At 50.0% G+C, this 19,439-nt stretch overlaps 1 protein-coding gene across 1 annotated transcript; it reads left to right on the top strand.

Annotated features, from left to right (window-relative positions):
* The first annotated feature begins 9,588 nt into the window (after positions 1-9,588).
* LOC100271705 (pepsinogen A) lies at positions 9,589-19,439 on the top strand. Its single transcript, NM_001145470.1, is given in 9 exon segments — positions 9,589-9,644; positions 10,133-10,295; positions 12,537-12,654; positions 13,520-13,638; positions 14,315-14,514; positions 16,579-16,695; positions 17,830-17,974; positions 18,076-18,174; positions 19,290-19,439. Coding segments are annotated over 9 exon segments (1,167 nt in total).

Here is a 19,439-nt window from a genome sequence, read left to right as displayed (position 1 = left end):
GCCTAAGTCTTTCCAGCCACCTCCCGGGATGATCTGGCCTCTGTCCTCTGCCCACTTTAGATGTATCTAATTCTCCTGACTGTTCTTCCCAGGGGAGTGTGGAGGTCTTGGCCCTGTTCCCTGTCCTACCAATAATGTAGAATAAAAACATAACCTACTGAAACAGGTTTTGTGGAGCTGCTTCTCTTTGCTCGTCTTTTTCCTTCACATCACTGGGGATACAACGCCAGGGCAGGGATGAAAATGACCACATCCACTTGGATGGCCCCCAACATAGTGACCCCAGCAGGGGACACTTCATGATGGAACCAGGAAGACAGAGGGGCTTCAGGGGGTTGTGCTGGAAGCATCATAAAAAGACCTGGGCACCAAAAATGCTGGGCTCATTGTCTTCTCATAGAAAGGACACTGAGAGCTGAGATCATACCATTGTACTCCAGCCTGGGCGACACAGAGCGACTACAGCTCAAAAAAAAAAATAGGGCACTGAAGCTCTTAGTTGAGGGAGTCAACTTCTTACTTCTCCCAAAGCCAATAAGAGATCATGAGAAGGCTGGACACAGTGGCTCACGCCTGTAATCCCAGCACTTTGGGAGGCTGAGTCGGATAGGTCACCTGAGGTCAGGAGTTTGAGACCGGCCTGACCAATATGGGGAAACCCTGTCTCTATTAAAAATGCAAAAATTAGCTGGGCGTGGTGGTACATGCCTGTACTCCCAGCTACTGGGGAGGCTGAGGCAGGAGCATCACTTGAATGTGTAAGGCAGAGGTTGCAGCGAGCTGAGATTGCACCATTGCACTCTAGCCTGGGCGACAGAGCAAGACTCCATCTCAAAAAAAAAAAAAAAAAAATAGAGATCATGAGGAAAGGCAAGCAATCAGGAGAGTCAGGAGAGGTGGACACTAATGGTGACGTCCCTAAGTAGATAGAACAGGGCAGTGTTGTCTGCAAGACATGGACAGGAGAAGTGGAAGAAGCTGACACCCCACAGTCTTCCAGGATGATCTTGTGATTCGCTGGCTACCAAGACTAACAGTTAATCTCCCCAAGGTCCCATGCATAAAACACCGAACTCATCTGTTTCCCCATCTGTAACCAAAGAGAATGGTGTTCCACTTCCCTGAGCAGAGGTTGTGAGACGGAGAATTAAGCATGTTCATTAGCATATATGCCCTAGAAAGGCAAAGAGAAAACGGAGCAGTTTCTCAGACTGGGCTTGGTAGAAAATGTTCAATAGAAAACACAGTTTCAAAATAAGTATAGAATATGCTACATTCTAGGCCCTTCCCCAGGGTTCACCAGCTACAGTTCCCAATCAAAGGCTCTGACAAGTCCTGCTGCAAAGTCATCTGTTTCATTTTAACTCAGCTGAGCTTCATCTCAGATTCTCTCTTACTAGTAAGTCTATTACAGCCCTGGGCTCCTCGGCATGCATGCTGGGAAAATTCCCATAGCTCCTGCTTCTGGTGACAGCCAACCCAGGCTATGTGCTGAAGACACAGGCCCAAAGGCTGGAGCTGGGCTCTAGGAAGGGCGGGGGTGAGCTCCAACACCCAGTCTCCCCAGGGTCACTCTCACCCTCCCAAGCCCATTTTCCATAGCTGAATAAACTTTAGGAAACATAAATTTCATCTCATCCCTTGCTTGCTTTAAACTCTTAATGCCTTCTTGCCATTGCCGTTGGAATAAAACAGAAAATCTTTCACATAGTTCCAGGTCCTGTGTGCTCCTTTCCCTCCAAACCTTCCCTGCTTCACGCTGATCCCGTTACCGTGAGCTCCGTCCACCCTGGCCTCCCACGGCCACAATAGTCCAAGTGCTTTCCCATCTCCAGACTTTGCACATGCTGTTCCCTTTGCCTGGGTTGCTTTTCCCTTTTTCTTGACTTGCTAACACCTAGCATCTGCAGATGTGGCTTAAATGTCACTTCCTGGCTGGATGCAGTGACTCACGCCTAGAATCCCAGCACTTTGGGAGTCCGAAGTGGGCAGATTAACTGAGGTCAGGAATTCGAGATCAGCCAGGCCAACATGGTGAAACCCCATCTCTACTAAAAAAAAAATACAACAAATTAGCTGGGCGTGGTGGCGGACTCCTTTAATCCCAGCTACTCAGGAGGTTGAGGCAGGAGAATCGCTTGAACCCAGGAGGCAGAAGTTGCAGTGAGCTGAGATTGCTCCATTGTATTCCAGCCTGGGCAACAAGAGCGAAACTCCACCTCAAAAAAAAAGTCACTTCCCTGTAAAAGTGATCAGCCCTCCCTCACCACTCTCTCAGAGAGCCTGGGCCCACCTTTCCCTCATGGTACTTGGCGCTACCTGTAACCATGCATTTCAGTGTTTAAGATTCACAAGGGCAGGGATGGTGATCGTTTTAATTAGGTTTGAAGCCCAAGCAGCAACAGCAGGGCTTGGCACATACTAGGAGGTCAATAAATATTTGCTGAATGAGTGATTAGAGAAGACTTTTTAAAAGGAAACATCTCAGATAGGATGAGAGTATGAGAGTGGGGATATGGTTTGACAAAGGCCACGTGAATAACAACAGGTGGGTCAGCTCCCACCCCCACCAACATTCCATCCTGGTCATATTGTGTCATGGGATAAGCAGGTGGATTTCTCAAGTTTCTGGGAAGGAATTTCACCCTGTCCTGGCTTCTTTGCTGGATTTGTTTTTCTGACATTTCCCATGTACCTACTTTGAAGCTAGGCAGTGTGCTAGGCTTCACGGATACAGGCAGGTCTTCCTGGATCCTATCTGTTCTCCTGCGCCTGGCCCCATCCTTCCTTCCTCCCCCATCCCAACCCCAGCAGCCACAGCTCAGCCTCTCTCTCCCAGCACCTCTTCCATTCCCACCCTGGGATTCCTGAACCCAGTTAGAATCTAAAGAGGTTCCTTATCAGACAGATCATTTGACCAGAAAGCCCTGCGCCAACATATCTGATTTCATCCTCCCTATGTTGCTGCACAAGACAAGATGAATTCACAATCCTTTGCTGCAGTCTCAGGCCTCTGCTTCATGCATCTTCCTCGAAGGGCCTTGGGGGTCTAAGCACAGCTCCTTCCATCCTTTTCATTCACACTCATCCAGGAGTGTTATTTTAATCTCACAGGTCTCCTGCCCCATCCATCCTCACCTGTCCCAAATGATCACTCCACACACTGCTGGTGGGAGTGTAAACTGGCACCACCCTAAGAAGCATGATGTGGCTGTATCTATCAAAATTAAAAATGCATATGCCGGCCGGGCCCGGTGGCTCACGTAATCCTCACACCTGTAATCCCAGCACTTTGGGAGGCCAAGGCAGATGGATCACCTAAGGTGAGGAGTTTGAGAACAGCCAGGCCAACATGGTGGAACCTCATCTCCACTAAAAATTCAAAATGAGCCGGGCGTGTTGACACGTGTCTCTAATTCCCAGCTACTTGCGACGCCGAGCCAGGAGAATCTCTTGAACCCAGGAGGTGGAGGTTGCAGTGAGCCGACATGCTGCCATTTCACTTCAGCCCGGGCGACAGAGCGAGATTCTGTCTCCAAAAAACACAAAAGAATGATAAATGTTCAAGATGATAAATATGCTAACTACTCTGATCTGATCACTAAACATTACATGTACAGAAACATCCCTATGTACCCATAAATATGTACAATTATTACATGTCAATTCAAAAGAAAAGAGCCAGGCACAGTAACTCATGGTGTAATCCCAGCACTTGGGAAGGCCAAGGCAGGAGGACTGCTTCAGGCCAAGAGTTCAAGAACAGCCTGAGCAACATAGCAAGACTTCATTTCTATCGTTTTTAACAAATAAATAAAAGGAAAAGACAGAAGATGTGTATATAAAAGAACATTCATAAAGCACTATTCCTAAGAACTCCACACTGGAAGCTACCCAAATGCCTATGAACTGAAAAAGAGAAAATAACGGGTATATTGATGCAGTGGAATAATACACAGCAATGAAAATGACTGAGTAACAACTCCACACGACGCCATTTGTGGATGCCTCTCCTAAACATGATATTGAGCAAAGAAGCGCAATGCAAACTAAAGTGCTTGTTATTTGGTACTATTTAGCAAAAGTAGAAAAACAGGTGAAATGAATCTTTGCTGTTTGGAAATCAGAGTACTGCTACGCTTGGTTTGGCACTAGGATAGTGACTGCAAAGAGCCTGCGGTGGGGTCCGGGGGTACCTGACATGTCCTTTTGCTGGGTCTGGGTTGTGGTTACATGTGTGTGCTTGGTTTGTGAAAATTCATCAAGCTGTTTCTTATGATATGCACCTTTCTGTGTGCATACCATATTTTGAGAAAAGTTTTAAAACGATAATGTAGATTTATAAAAATCACTTCTAAAATACAGGACCACGATTTTTCTTTCAAAAGCGGGTTCAGGTTGCAGATAGAGTAGCACAGAAGAAGTGAGCTGGGCCCATCAAAGCGGGTTGCTTGCAAAACAACATGTGCCATATCTTGTGGTCCTATACTTGTAAGTAAATCAATACATTCATTTACTATGGCAATGGTGGTTAGTTCGGGGTAGTTGGGTTATAAGTCATTTTTAGAATTGTATTTACTTATAAATAATCTACAGTGATCATGTATTACTTCTATAATTGAGCCAAAAAAGTTATCATAAATTTAACTTTTAAAACCTGCATGCATCTCTGGAGAAGCAGCCCAGTTCTGGGACTGGGGAGTGGAAAACACAATGTTCTCTTTGGCGTTGGAAGATCATGTCCCTGGGGTGAGACCTTGATTGAAAGCTGCTAGGGGACCAGCCGCCCCAATGCCTATCACACCAGCTTGATAACACTTATCATGCTTAAGTGCTCCATCTCAGCCTTGCTATGATTGGGTTCCTTAGATCTCATTCCATTGCTTGAGTTGATTGGTTCATGGAACATTTCTGAACACCTGTGCCATTGGCAAGGGCCGCCCTGCATCGGAGACACTGCTACCAGTGCCCCTGAAAGCCAGGCACTACCATACTGAGTGCCAGGCAGGGCTAATGGCAAAGCAAACGTTGTTGTCTAATCTTTCTGCTGGGCCAGTCTGGTACAATGAGATAATGTGGCTTCCTTGCTGGCAGCCACGGATCAGCCCTGGCTGAAAATCAGATCTCATGGGAGCACGTGGTTGCAGAATCAGGATTCCCGTTTCCATCCCAAGGGTTCCTCTAGTAAAGAGGGCTACGTGCAATGGCTTCTCCAAGTGCCCCTGGGATGGAGGCTGCAGCCTTCATGGAATGTTCAGGTCACACACTAACCCATGAACAGAAATCAGGTGGATGTACATGGTCACATAGTCTGGCCAGGGACCAGAGCCTCCTGAGACCCAGATTCAGGTCCCATCTGTGTCATTACTTAGTTACGCGAACCTGCACTGATCACTTAACCCCTCTGAGCTACATCAGTTGGGAAAAAGTGGGGGTTATAGTATAATAATTCTTTTTTAAAATAACTCAAAGCATTCAGAAAAGCACAAATAGGCACACAAATGTAAGCACTGCTATGTTGAGTGAGGTTGCAGATGACCTGACCAACAATGTCACCTTCTCCCTTTTCAGATCACTCACATTGCCTGAGCAGAAAACCACCTAGCAGAGCACTGAAATGGTCCCAAAAGAGGGAAGAGCAAGAGGCAATCAGGTGGACATTTTTCGAGTTATCAACGAGGTTTCCAGTCCTGTTTTCTATTGCTGATGACAAGTTAACACACATTGAACTTACAACAACTCACATTGACTATCTCACAGTTTCTGTGGGTCAGGAATCCAGGCTCGGTTCAGCTGAGGCCTCTGTCAGTCAGGGATGCCAGCCTGGTCTGTGGTCTCATCTGAGGCTCAACTGGAGAAGGATGTGCTTCCATGCTCACATGCTTGCTGACAGGATTCAGTTACTTGCAGATTGTCACACGGAAGGCCTGAGTTCCTTGTTGGCTGTCAGCTGGAGGCCACCCTTTGTTCCTTCCCCTTGGGCCTCTTTATAAGGCAGCTTTCTTTATAACAGCCAGCAAGGGGAACAGTCTATACAGAGAATGTGCTAGCAAGACACAAGCTACGGGCCTGTATAATGTCATCACAAAAGCGACATCCCATCTACTTTGCTGTATCCTCTTGGTTAGAAGCAAGTCCTGCCTACACAAAAGGGGAGGGGATTATACAGGGGTGTGAACACCAGCAGCATGAATAATTGGGGGCCATCCTAGAGTCTCTCTGCCATACCCCTGAATTGGTGTCAGCAAGCATGCCAGCGTCCCTCAGGGTGCCAAAATCTCTAATGTGGAGAAACATTATCATCTTCACCAATATGAGAGCTTCCCCTCAATGTGATCCTAATATCCATCCAGGCGGAAAGAAAGAGCCCCTTCCACACCAGTTTTCCCTTCAACTGAACACAAATGCGCCAAAGGCACGGCCTAGTCCTACCATGCTCAGGGATGTACCCTCAGCAGCTACAGCATCCCTGCACGGTACACAGCAAGTGCACAATAAGGCATTTGAATGAATGTGTAAAGGGGCTTGCAGGTTTCTGCCTGGGGAATCTTCCTTCTGCTTCCCAAATATACTTCTCCTCTGCTCAAAATTCCCATGTGGGCCCCAGACAAGCTGTGCCCCCAAAATCAGTGCCTATCCTTGGGCTCCAAGCTCCCTCCCTTCCATCTGCTGGCAGCCTTGAGTGAGGGGATTCCATCTGGTGCCCCCAGAACTTAGGCAGCATCTTCAGGACCATCAGGTTCTTCACATGAGTGCTAGGATCAACCCATACTTAGGTGATGGATACTCCAAATACCCTGACTTCATCATTACTCTTTCTATGCATGTAACAGAATATCACATGTACCCAAAAATATGTAAAATATTATATATCCATAAAGAGAGAGAGGGCCAGGTGCAGTGTGCTTCACCTTAATCCCAGCACTTTGAGAAGCTGAGGGAGGAAGATCGCTTGAGCCCAGGAGTTCCAAACCAGCCTGAGCCACATAGTGAAGCCCTGTCTCTACAGAAAATACAAGTTAGCTGAGTGTAGCGGCTCATGCCTTTCGTCCCAGCTACTCGGAGCCTGAGGCCAGAGGACCGATTGAGCGTGGGAGGTTGAGGCTGCAGTAAGCCATGAACACGCCACTACACTCCATCCTGAGTGACAGAATAAGACCCTGTCTCAAAAAAGGGAGAGAGAGAGAGAGAGAGGCTTGAGAGGGAGGAAAGAGACAGGAAGAGAAGGAGGCACCAGAAGACGTGAACGTGGAAAATACAAGGGCTAGTCATACGGGAGTGAAATTCACAGTTAAAAAAAAAGAAAAGAAAAGAAAAGAAAAGAAAATGGGCCCAGGATACACATCTGGGGCACAAAGATGTCAACTAACAGGGGAGTCTGAAATGTCAATGTGTTTTCTACTAACCACCACTGTCCCTGAACTTATCCACACTGCCCACTCCTGAATACTCACCTGGAGGCACTGGGGGAAACTTGGAGCTGTTTTAGAACCTGTGGCTCTCACGGCTGGACAGTCTGAGGATGCCTCATGGGATGTGATTTCAGAACGAGACCCTGAGACAGGGCTTCCTATCCACATCATGACCTCCCCCCTCCCCTGTCTTCCTCCCCAGCAATTTCTGCATCAGAGTTTTCACTCTACTTTGTGCACTGAATCAAAGCTCACAAAGTGGAGGATCCATTGGGTTGGTAAGCATCCTCTTTCTTTGTTGTTTGTTTGTTTGTTTGTGACAGAGTCTAGCTCTGTCGCCCAGGCTGGAGTGCAGTGGCAAGATCTCGGCTCATTGCAACTGTGTCCCGAATTGGTTCCTTCCGGTGGGTTCTTGGTCTCGCTGATTTCAAGAATGAAGCCGCGGACCCTTGCAGTGAGTGTTACAGTTCTTCAAGATGGTGTGTCCGGAGTTTGTTCCTTCAGATGTTCAGATGTGTCCAGAGTTTCTTCCTTCTGGTGGGTTCGTGGTCTTGTTGGCTTCAGGAGTGAAGCTGCAGACCTTCGTGGTGAGTGTAAAGGCTGGTGCATACTGGTGCATTTACAAACGCTTCAGCTAGACACAGAGTGCTGATTGGTGCATTTACAAGCCTTTAGCTAGACACAGACTGCTGGTTGGTGCATTTACAATCCTTTAGCTAGACACAAAAGTTCTCCAAGTCCCTAATCGACTCAGAAACCCAGACGGCTTCACCTCTCACAACCTCTGCCTCCTGGGTTCAAGCGATTCTCCTGCCTTAGCCTCCCCAGTAGCTGGGATTACAGGCGCCCACCACCATGCCCAGCTAACTTTTCTACTTTTAGTAGAGATGGGGTTTCACTGTGCTGGCCAGGCTGGTCTTAAACTCCCAACCTCAGGTGATTCACCTGCCTCACCCTCCCAAAGTACTGGGATTACAAGCGTGAGCCACAGCACCCAGCCAAGCATCCTCTTTCTAAGTCACTCACCCACGACTATGAATTGTTTGCCCAGATTGCTTCACTCCATTGTAGCTGATTTCAACTCAGTTGTAAGCCTGGAGCGCCTGGAGAAATCAGACCCAGGTGGGATCTCTAAGGTGGAGAGGGTGGGAAAGGAGCAAAAGAAAGAGAAGGGGTGCAGAAAGGGAGGGACACAGATTCCAAAGACATACCTGGCCTGTCTGAAGTTTACCTCCTCCAGGAAGGGAAGGCAGCATTCTCCCGGTGCTCTCTCCCTCCTCCCCCGTGTACCCAGACTCAGCCCAGTTACACCAAAAGCAAACTGCAAGTCCCATAGGCTAGTCAGACGCCCAACAACCCCACACAATGACATTTATGTGGGGAATTGTGTCCTGAGTCCCAAACGACCGACCCCCCATGTGCTGTGGATAAGCAGTGACCACAACCAGTACCACCTATGACTGAGTCGGGGGCTGCTCTCTAAGAACCCCAGCTGCATGCCTACTGGGACAAATCAGGCCACCTGGGGCTCCTTCACATCTGTCCAGTGGTGTGTGAAACGCACTTTTAACCAACTTTGTCGAAATGCTCAGCCTGTAAAGTTTTAACACAGGCCCTTGTCGATGCTTCAGAAATAAGCCTGTGGCAGCGCGAGAGAGCAAAACTCCGTCAGGAAAGAAAGGAAAGAAAGGAAAGGAAGAAAGAAAGAGAGAGAGAGAGAGAGAGAAGAGAGAGAGAGAGAAAGAGAGAAAGAAAAAGAAAGAAAGAGAAGGAAAGGAAGGAAAGAAAAGAAAGGAAACAAAGGAAAAGAAAACAAATAAGCCTCAAGGTCATTGCTTAGAAAGAAAAAGAAAGAAAAAGAAAAGAAAAGAAAAGAAAAAAGCCTCCAGGTCATTGCTCCTCTCTCTCTCTCTGCGGGTCCACCCCCATGGCACCCTTCCCCCTCCCCATGGCACAAGGTTACAATGGAAAGTGCCTCAGCTGGAAAGGTCTCAGAATGTGGCTCAGGGCAGAGACAATCTTATCAGGAGCTTTTCTGTTTGGGATCAAGGGAACCAGTGACCTTCCGAGGCCGATAAGGTGGGACCCAAGCTGTATATAAGGGGCAGCTCATGCTGCTGCTCTGCACCTTCCTCCCGTCTTGCCTTCTCCCTCGAGTTGGGATCCGGGAACAACCATGAAGTGGCTGCTGCTGCTGGGTCTGGTGGCGCTCTCTGAGTGCATCATGTACAAGTGAGTCCGGGTGGCGTGGGAGTGAAGATGCTGCCTCTCACATCACCTTTCTTTCCTCCCGTGTCTTCCTTCTTCCCTTTTTTTTCTCTCTCTCTCTTTGGCTGTCTCCATCCCCGTTTTCTGCCTCTCTCTCTGCCCTTTTGGGAGGCAGCCCTGCAGACATGGTTAAAACTCGGGCCCAGCCTGAATCTGGTTCCCAGCTCCAGCCCTAGTCAGCTTAACTTCTTTGCATTATTGTGCAGAAGTGGGAGCTTCTCCCTTCCTTCCATCTTCGTCTCTTAGATCAGCTGGTTAAGAGTCCAGCCTGGGTTTGGTTCCCAGCTCCACCACTAGTCAGCTTAACTTCTTTGCATTATTGGGCAGAAGTGTGGGCGTCTCCCTTCCTTCCTTCTTCCTCTCTTAGACCAGCTTCCCTTCCCTTCTGGGGCTGCCACAGCACCCGCTGTGCAGAATCCTTGCCTAATTCCTCTTCCTTCTCCAAACCACAGGGTACCCCTCATCAGAAAGAAGTCCTTGAGGCGCACCCTGTCCGAGCGTGGCCTGCTGAAGGACTTCCTGAAGAAGCACAACCTCAACCCAGCCAGCAAGTACTTCCCCCAGGGGAAGGCTCCCACCCTGTTACACGAACAGCCCCTGGAGAACTACCTGGATGTGAGTGTGTGGGCAAGTGGTGGGGCCAGCTCTGAGGACTTGGCCAGTAGGAAAGAGGGTGTCCCAGGGGTCTTGGAGGACGGGCCGGGGCCCTGAGGCTCCAGGCAGTGACCCAGGTTCTGCCCCCTAGATGTCAGGGGCCCAGGGCAGGCAGGAAAGCTCACAGTCAAAGCTGTTGTTCTTTTGTTCATTCATTCATTCGTTCACTCCTTCATGCAATGTTAATTTCTTCTGAGCGCCTCCTTATATGTCAGGGCCTGTGCTGGGCTCAGGGAGAAACAGCGGTGAGCAAAATCATAGCCTAGGAGGCAAACACAGTAATCAAGGAGTCTTACAAACCAGTGAAAAGAACAGGCAGCAGGAGGACTACAGAGTGAAGGTGTCACACTGCAAGAGTCTGCCACTTGGGCAGGGAGCCTCCCTGGAGCCATGCAGGAAGAGCGGGAGTTTCCAAGAGAACAAGACAGAACTCCGCAGAGCCTGATCCCTTGTGCCAAACCCTGTAGCAGGCAGGAGCACAGTGCATTTGAAGCAGAGCTGAGAGGGAGGGAAGAAGGGTGCTCCAGACTGCAGTCCGAGGAGCCAAGGGGTGGACGCAAAGAGGCTCCATCCTAACTGCCTCTGATTTATCTTAAACAGATCAGATCTGAGTTTCAGAAAGATCACCCTGACTTTCTTATTTGAGACCTGATAGCAAACACCCTGCCCTCCCGCAGATATTGTATGTCCCCTCTGTGACTGGCACAGGGCACAAAGCAGTGATGCCCGTGGTTCAGAGACTGGCCTCTGCCATCCAGCAGACCTGGTGCAAATGTGGGTCCTAGTGCCTCTAAGCCACAGGACCTTGGACAAGTCATTTAAATACTCTGAGCCTGTTTCTTGGTCTGGAAAACAGAACCACTAATATCTAGCATCAGAGGTTGTTGCCAGGAATTAACACAATCATGTTTTCTGGAGTGCTTAGCATGGGGTCTGGCAGGCCCTTGGTAAGAGGCTTAGTTAGCGCATTTATTTGGTTCACAAATATTTAACAAACATTGGCACCTCTCTATGTGCCAGAGGCTATGCAAGTTGCCAAAATGATGGTGAATAACCAAAGTTACTGAAACTTATACTCTAAAGGGGATGACAAATAAACAAGCATGTAAGATAATTTCAGGTAATAATGAGGGCCATGACTAATTAATTAATTGGACTATGGGGAAAAAGAAGATAGAGGGGGGCAAATTTAGATAAAGTGGTCACGGAAGGCCTGTTGACAAAGGGGACATTTGACTAGAGATCTGAATGATTGATTTTGGAAAAAAGGATCAGCCAAGAAAAGATCTAGAATAAACATTTTCCTAGCGCAAGGAATAGCCAGTGCAAAGGCCCTAGGGCAGGAGTGACTGGTCATCGCCAAAGAACAGCAAGCAGACCAGTGTGGCGGGAACAGAGCCGGCAAGGGGGGAAAATGCTGCCACTGAGAAGAAAAATACTGGTCGATTGGTGGAGGCAGGTGGTTCACTTGAGGTCAGGAGTTCGAGACCAGACTGGCAACATGGTGAAACGCTGTCTCTACCAAAAATACAAAAATTAGCCGGGCGTGATGGCACACACCTGTAATCTCAGCTACTTGGGAGGCTGAGGCAAGAGAATCACTGGAACCCAGGATGCAGAGGCTGCAGTGAGCTGAGACTGCGCCACTGCACTCCAGCCTGGACGACAGAGCGAGACTTACCTCAAAAAAAAAAAAGAATAAAAATACTGGCAAAGCCCTTTCTTGCAACCTGCTGTACACATCTAGATATAGAAATAAGGAAACTGCACACGTTTCCATCTTTAAGGGGCTTGCTTAGCTTCTGATAAACAATTTAAGGCACAAGCACTTAAGATGTCACTTGCCCGGTGCTAGAAGTTTCCACCCCCACCCTCTGAGAATATACGCTGTAAGGATGGGAAGACTGTGACAGACAAAACAACAGCTGAAGAGGGAACAGCAGATTGTTAGGTGCTTGTGGTGCTTAACAGAGAGCAGAGGGTAAATTGGGGGAGCAATCAGGGAAGACTTCAAGGAAGAAGGGACGCCACGGCTGGGCTTTGAAGGATGAAGGCAGTGTCTGGGAAGAGAAAGTCAAGAACCGTGAGGAACAAAGGAAAAGGTGGAGAGGCGGACTGAGGAGATGACCCAGAGACAGCCCCTAGGGAGGCCTCAAAACAGAGACCCCCGGTCCATGAACTGCCCTGTCCTTGCCTCCGCAGGTGGAGTACTTCGGCACTATCGGCATCGGAACTCCTGCCCAGGATTTCACCGTCGTCTTTGACACCGGCTCCTCCAACCTGTGGGTGCCCTCAGTCTACTGCTACAGTCTCGCCTGCAGTAAGTGCCCAGCCCGCCCTACCCCACTCTCTTGCTTCCCAGCACCAGCCAACCCTGGGGAACCCTGAACACCCGCGGGCTTCAGACAGCTCCCACCTCAAGCCTGCTGGAGCCACTCAACAGGCATTTATTGAGCACCTACTACCTGCCAAGCACTGGGCTCAGGGGGTAAAGGGATGAGTGATATGATCCCCGCGGTCAAAGACTACACAGTCCGAGGGCAGAGAGAAGCTCTCCTAAATAACCACAGCCTGGGAGAGGAAGTATGGGGGGCCCAAAGCAAGACAGGGCCAAAGGGCTGTAGAATAGCCCACCAGGAAAGAGTCCAGTGGGTGTGAGAAAATGGCTTCAAAGCCTGGCTAGAATATGCCGGAGGTCAGTGCTGACCTTGCTTAAAAAAAAAAAAAAAATCATTGGTTTGCTAATGAAAGAGAGTTTGTCTTTGGAAGTCATGAACAATGTGTGTTGCAGGTTCCTTCCTCTTCTAGTGTTTTCACCTGAGTTTTAATGAAGATGAGGTGTCTGTGGCATCATCCACATCATAACGCGAGCACTGGCCGGGGGCTAGACGGTGAAAGTGCTCGTCACTGGGCAGCCACGGGCCTGCCCCGCTCAATGTTGGCCCAGGGGTTCCCCGGGAGGCCCTTGGGGTTGGCTGGGGACCTGCCATCAGTGAATGGTCCCAGTAGTTCAATGAGACAGGACAGGACCTGGGGTCTCTTGGGCTCCAAGAGTCTAGGGGGAAAGATCACTGCTCACCTCCAGAGCCCATCCCAGGGCCAGGACACCCCATCCCAGGAAGACATCCCAGCCCATGACCTTCACCCAGCTCTCAGAGAATAACAATCACCGCTTGTCCTTGCAGTGGATCACAACCTCTTCAACCCTCAGGATTCCTCCACCTACAAGTCCACCAGCGAGACAGTCTCCATCACCTACGGCACCGGCAGCATGACAGGCATCCTCGGATACGACACTGTCAAGGTGGGCACCTGCAGGCTGCCGCTGCATCTCCCCATCAGGCACCCCCAAAATAAGCTTATTCCAGCAAGACGGGTCTTGGTGATCACAAATGTAACCTGATTGGGGGTGCAGGGTGGGGGAGAAGCAGCAGAGATGTCACAGACATTGCTAGCTCGGGTGGCAGTCAGTAAAAGGGTGGGGTGCCGAGAGCCATAACCCAACCTCAGCTCCACCCAAGCGGAATGTTGTGGAGTGTGGGGAGAGTCAGTAAAGTCTCAATTCTCTACTGGCACCTCCTCTTCTTCCTTCTTGTCCCGACATGCAACATCCCAAACTCACAAAATTTCCACAAGCCCTCCGTGTTACTTGCGGGGCATGGCAGGGGTCAAACGCCTGGGGTCTGGGGTCTGCTTTGCATTTGTTCATCAGAAACACAAACACCCAGTGACCATCTGTTCTCCAGCAAAATCTCACCCTGAGTCATAGACTGTGGCCATCTGGAGAGCAACTGCCACGGTTACCTCCAGCAGAGGAATGAGCATTCCAGGAGACAGTCCCTCTCCCGTCCTTCCGGGCTGATACCCTGGAAGCCAAGTCCTGCATGAGATGAACCAGGGTGGCTCTGGGCCTGAGGCTGGCACCCAGAGCTCAGTGAACATGACCTGATGGTGAACATCATCTCGGTTTCCCCACCCAGGTTGGAGGCATCTCTGACACCAACCAGATCTTCGGCCTGAGCGAGAGCGAACCCGGCTCCTTCCTGTTTTTCGCTCCCTTCGACGGCATCCTGGGGCTGGCCTACCCCAGCATTTCCTCCTCCGGGGCCACACCTGTCTTTGACAACATCTGGAACCAGGGCCTGGTTTCTCAGGACCTCTTCTCTGTCTACCTCAGCGCGTAAGTTGAGTGGAGAGGGGCCTCCTCCCACCTCCCCCTCCAGACGTCACAGTGTTCCGGCCCAGCAGGAGCTGTCCAAGGCTGGCTGCGATGGAGAGGGTCTTGGGAAGCAAGGGATTTGAAAGTCAATGTCTGAGGCTGGAGAAGTGTGTCTTTGGAGAGTAATAGTGCCAAGTCTGTCTCCGACGGGCCATGTGCACTCCATCTTATTTTACCAGCATCTTTGTCCCCTTGATGTGCACAACTCAAATGTCATCAGCCATTTGCCCCTCAGTGCCAGTTCCCTCATCCTTGGCCCCCAAAGATACCATTTAAAGTGAATACACTTAGCCAGGCGTGGCGGCTCATGCCTGTAATCCCAGCACTTTGGGAGTCTGAGGCGGGAGGTTCAAGACCAGCCTGGCCAACATGGTGAAACCCCGTTTCTACTAAAAAGTACAAAAATTAGCCAGGCAGGGTGGCAGGTGCCTGTACTGCCAGCTACTCCGGAGGCTGAGGCAGGGAGAATCACTTGAGCCTGGGAGGCGGAGGTTGCAGTGAACAAAGATTGCACCACTGCATCCTAGCCTGGGCAACAGAGTGAGACTCCATCTCAATAAATAAATAAATAAATAAACAAATAAAATAAAGTGAATACACTTAGACCAAAATTCCATAGCACAAAAATGAAAAGATTTGATCAAGACATATCATGAATGATGACATTTTTCAATCATGAAAGCAAGTTTCTTTTATGATTTAATAAAATCTACGTTCCATTTGTGACCATGGGCTAATTCTAGGAATGAACAAAGAATAAATGAACAAACAAACAAATGAACAAAGAATAAATCAAATGTCAGTTTGGGCTGAGTAGAGTGTTATGCAAGAATACCTGAGGGCATCCTCCAGTTTCTTAAGACATTCAGCTTTCCTCTAACACTCACGTACATCGTCCTCTCTTGAAAGGGTTCGCCGTCATTCATGTGTTTCCTCGGTTGGTAACCACGCGTCTAGCTCCTCACTATATTGCATTGCACTGGGAGATGTTCACAGCAAAGGTGGGGTGGGTACTGTGAGTGGAGTCAAGTTTTAGAAATGGCCAGTGCTCGGATGATTAATTTCTTTTTTGTGTGTGTGTGATGGAGTCTCACTCTGTCGCCCAGGCTGGAGTACAGTGGCGCTATCTCACCTCACTGCAAGCTCCGCCTCCCGGGTTCATGCCATTCTCCTGCCTCAACCTCCCAACTAGCTGGGACTATAGGCGTTCGCCACCATGCCCAGCTAATTTTTTGTATTTTTAGTAGAGACAGGGTTTCATGGTGTTAGCCAGGATGGTCTCGATCTCCTGAACTCGTGATCCACCCGCCTCGGCCCCCCAAAGTGCTGGGATGTTCGAGGTGGCTCTGAAACATCATCTGCCTTTATGAGCACTTAAATATTTCATGTGGGGCCATTGTATCTTCCCAGCCAGATCCGAGTTTCTCAATCTGGGCACTGTTAACATTTCAGACCCGCATAAGTCCTTGCCGCCGGGGACTGTCCCGTGCATAGTAGGATGTTTGGCAGCATCCCCAGCCTCCACCCATGAGATGCCGGAAGCATCCCCTACCCCCACCCAATCATGACAATCCAAAATGTCTCCAGACAGTCCCCTGGGGGCAAAACTGCTTCCACCTAAGAACCAGTGACCTCCACCATCAAGTCCTTAAGAGCCGACACTGTCACGCACTCACTTCCCTGGGGTCCCCATGGCAACTAGAGTGGGTACCACGATGGAAACCATACACTCAACCTATAAGGCCTGTGTTCTTCCAAACGTAGTTCCACCACTCCCCTGCCGTGTGACCTTGGGCAGGTGGCCTCACCTCCCTCAGGCTCAGTGTCCTCATGGTAAGTGGAAATATCAATGACAGTGCCCACTGCATGGGCCCTGGCCTAAGAGGAAAACAAACCACATTGGTCACACCCCCAGGGCAGCCCTGGAAAGTGCCCAATCAAGGGTAGCTCTCACGAGGCAACAGCAGATGGTCACACAAATGGACGAACAAAAAAATTGGTGTCTTCTCCCCTCACTTTCCATAGCGATGACAAGAGTGGCAGCGTGGTGATATTTGGTGGCATTGACTCTTCTTACTACACTGGAAGTCTGAACTGGGTGCCTGTTACTGTCGAGGGTTACTGGCAGATCACCGTGGACAGGTGAGACTGCCATGGATGGGCAGCATCCAGGCCTGGGCCCCAGATCCCATTTCCTTATGGATTCATAGCTAACAAGCTTTCCAGAATCCCCCCAGGAACAGCTGGCAAAGGGGAACACACTCCAGGGGGAAGGTGGAAGTTGGCCAACACCGAGACCCCTAGAAATACACCTCCCTGCAGGAGGAGGAGGGAAGAGCTGTCTGGGAAGCCGAGACTCTGCAAGGGTGAGATAGCCACTGTCCTCCTAGTCACGGAGGCAGGACCATCCACCAGCATCCCTGGGGAGAGCTGGGGGACCCACCTGTCCACACGTCTCACAATTTAAGGGGCCTGTGAACCAGCACACACTCCTGCCACTCGAGGAAACATGTCACTTTCAGTCTAGAAGTGGGCCAAAATGGCTAAGAAATTGTCTCAAGTCACTTCGTTCCACCCTCCCCTTCAGGGCCTCCCCGGTCTCCCTTGCAGCTTCATTTCTGCGCTGTTCTTCTCCCAGCTGGCCTGCTAGGGTGCCCAGTTGTGTGGGTTTTCCCAAGAATGAACAATTTCCCAGGACAGAGACTTTCGGTACTAAAACTGGGACCAGCCCAGGCAAACCAGGACACATGGATCACCTCATGTCTGTCCAGCCATGCTAGAATTTCACCAGTTCCTCCAACACCTGCCCCAGCCCTCTGGTCTCTGTCCCTCGCCGCGTACCGTCCCCTGATGATGTCCTCCTTCTCTGTTCACCTTCCTGGCATCCCTGGGTGTCTGCTCACCTGGCTTCTCCCCTTCACCTTCTCTCACCCTGGACCCTGTTTTTGTTCCCTGCCGCATGCCTGGCTGATCATCTTGCCTTCTGCCAACATAACTTATCTTGCCAGCTAGGCCGGGAGCTCCCTGCAGCCTAGAACTGTGAGGCTGTCTTGTTTAGCTTGGCGTTTCCCATGCCTGGCAGAGAGTAGGCACTCGCGAAATATTTGTAGGGTAAATGAATGCGGGATGAATGAGGGCGTGAACGAGAGGAACAGAAATTTCACGTATTGGCCAATGGATGGGCGGGGAAGAAATGTCTGGGTTCACCTCCTGGTTCCTCCTTGGAGAGAAGTACCCCTGAGGGCTCAGGGACCTTAACTTGCTTCTTACCCTCAGCATCACCATGAACGGAAAGACCATCGCCTGTGCTGAGGGCTGCCAGGCCATTGTTGACACTGGCACCTCTCTGCTGACCGGCCCAACCAGCCCCATTGCCAACATCCAGAGCGACATCGGAGCCAGCGAGAACTCAGACGGCGACGTGAGTCCAGCCCCGACTGCTCTGTTCTACACTCAAGTAGTGGGTGTGCCAGGCAGAAGGGACGAAAACCCTTCTAACTTTTCCACCCTCACTCTTTCCAGATGGTGGTCAGCTGCTCAGCCATCAGCAGCCTGCCCGACATCGTCTTCACCATCAATGGAGTCCAGTACCCCCTGCCACCCAGTGCCTACATCCTGAAGGTGAGGAGGCTCTGGACCAACCACTAGAGGGGTTCACACAGAATGTGGCCACACAGTCCCCCTCTGCAGAGGGAAAGTGTACTTCCACGAGCTGAAGCCAACAGGCAGAGGCAGACGAACATCTGCCCTAGACAGCCTCCAGAGAAAAAGAATATATTAAAAACAAATGCAGGAATAAGAACTCGGATACAGCCCCCTAAGGGAACAAGTGAAGCAAAGGTTAATGGAGTGAAAAGAGGATTCTATTTGGACCCCTGGGTCCAAGTCCTGGGTCTGAATCACTAGCCCATTGATTCTGAGCAAGCTACAACTCATCTCACCCTGTTTACTCATCCGAAAAATAGAGATGGCAGCTTTCCCCACCTTCAGAGTGTAGTTAGGTTAACCAAGTGAGACTGATCACATCAGAGCTACCAAGGGTTGGGCAAATGGAAATCCTAATTTCCATAGGCTGGGGCTTCCGACACTTCTACCATCTCTATCAAGTAGCAAATCTTCAGCTATACGAGCCACAAGAAACCTCTTTCCCTTCTGTTATTATAACGTCAGGTGGAAAATTAATTTTGCCAGTGGACTCATGTTACTCAACAAGAAGCATTGATGCCTGGGCTCCCCCACTGATTCTGATTACATTAGGAGAGGGAAAGGCCTGAGCAATGGGATGGGGCTGCGGGGGTTCAAAGCTCCCCAGGTGATGTGCAGACAAGGTCGAAGCACAGTGACTTACTGAGGCAAGAGGGCTAAGAGTTCATCCGCTTTGCCCCTGACCGGATCAGAATAATAATGAGAAAAGGCTGTGGCAGCAGGGTTTTCAAACTCCTTCCTAGCAGCTGAATTCTCCCTAAGCCCCTTAGCACCGATGCTGATGTCAGGGTTCCTGTGCCTGCCAGAAACACCAGATAATGGCCAGTAATGCATAGAAACCAGTCGTTCAGTGGACAGCTTCTACAGGCTGACTCCAGGCCAAGAACAGCCAAGTCCCTGGACACTGAGCCAGGAAGCTCCTCCTTGCACGTGCCTTGCAGCTGGACCAGGGCGCCCTGGATGCTTATCACCCAGCGCCTATCACTACTGAATCGGTGTCGCAGCTCCACTTTTATTCTCCTTTTCTCCAGAGCGAGGGGAGCTGCATCAGTGGCTTCCAGGGCATGAACGTCCCCACCGAATCTGGAGAGCTTTGGATCCTGGGTGATGTCTTCATCCGCCAGTACTTTACTGTCTTCGACAGGGCAAACAACCAGGTCGGCCTGGCTCCCGTGGCTTAA

The sequence above is a fragment of the Pongo abelii genome, chromosome 9, assembly GCF_028885655.2.
Source record: "Pongo abelii isolate AG06213 chromosome 9, NHGRI_mPonAbe1-v2.0_pri, whole genome shotgun sequence".
NCBI classification, from domain to species: Eukaryota; Metazoa; Chordata; class Mammalia; order Primates; family Hominidae; genus Pongo; species Pongo abelii.
The sequence above is the reverse complement of the archived record's forward strand: the minus strand, read 5'-3'. Positions and strand labels throughout refer to the sequence as shown.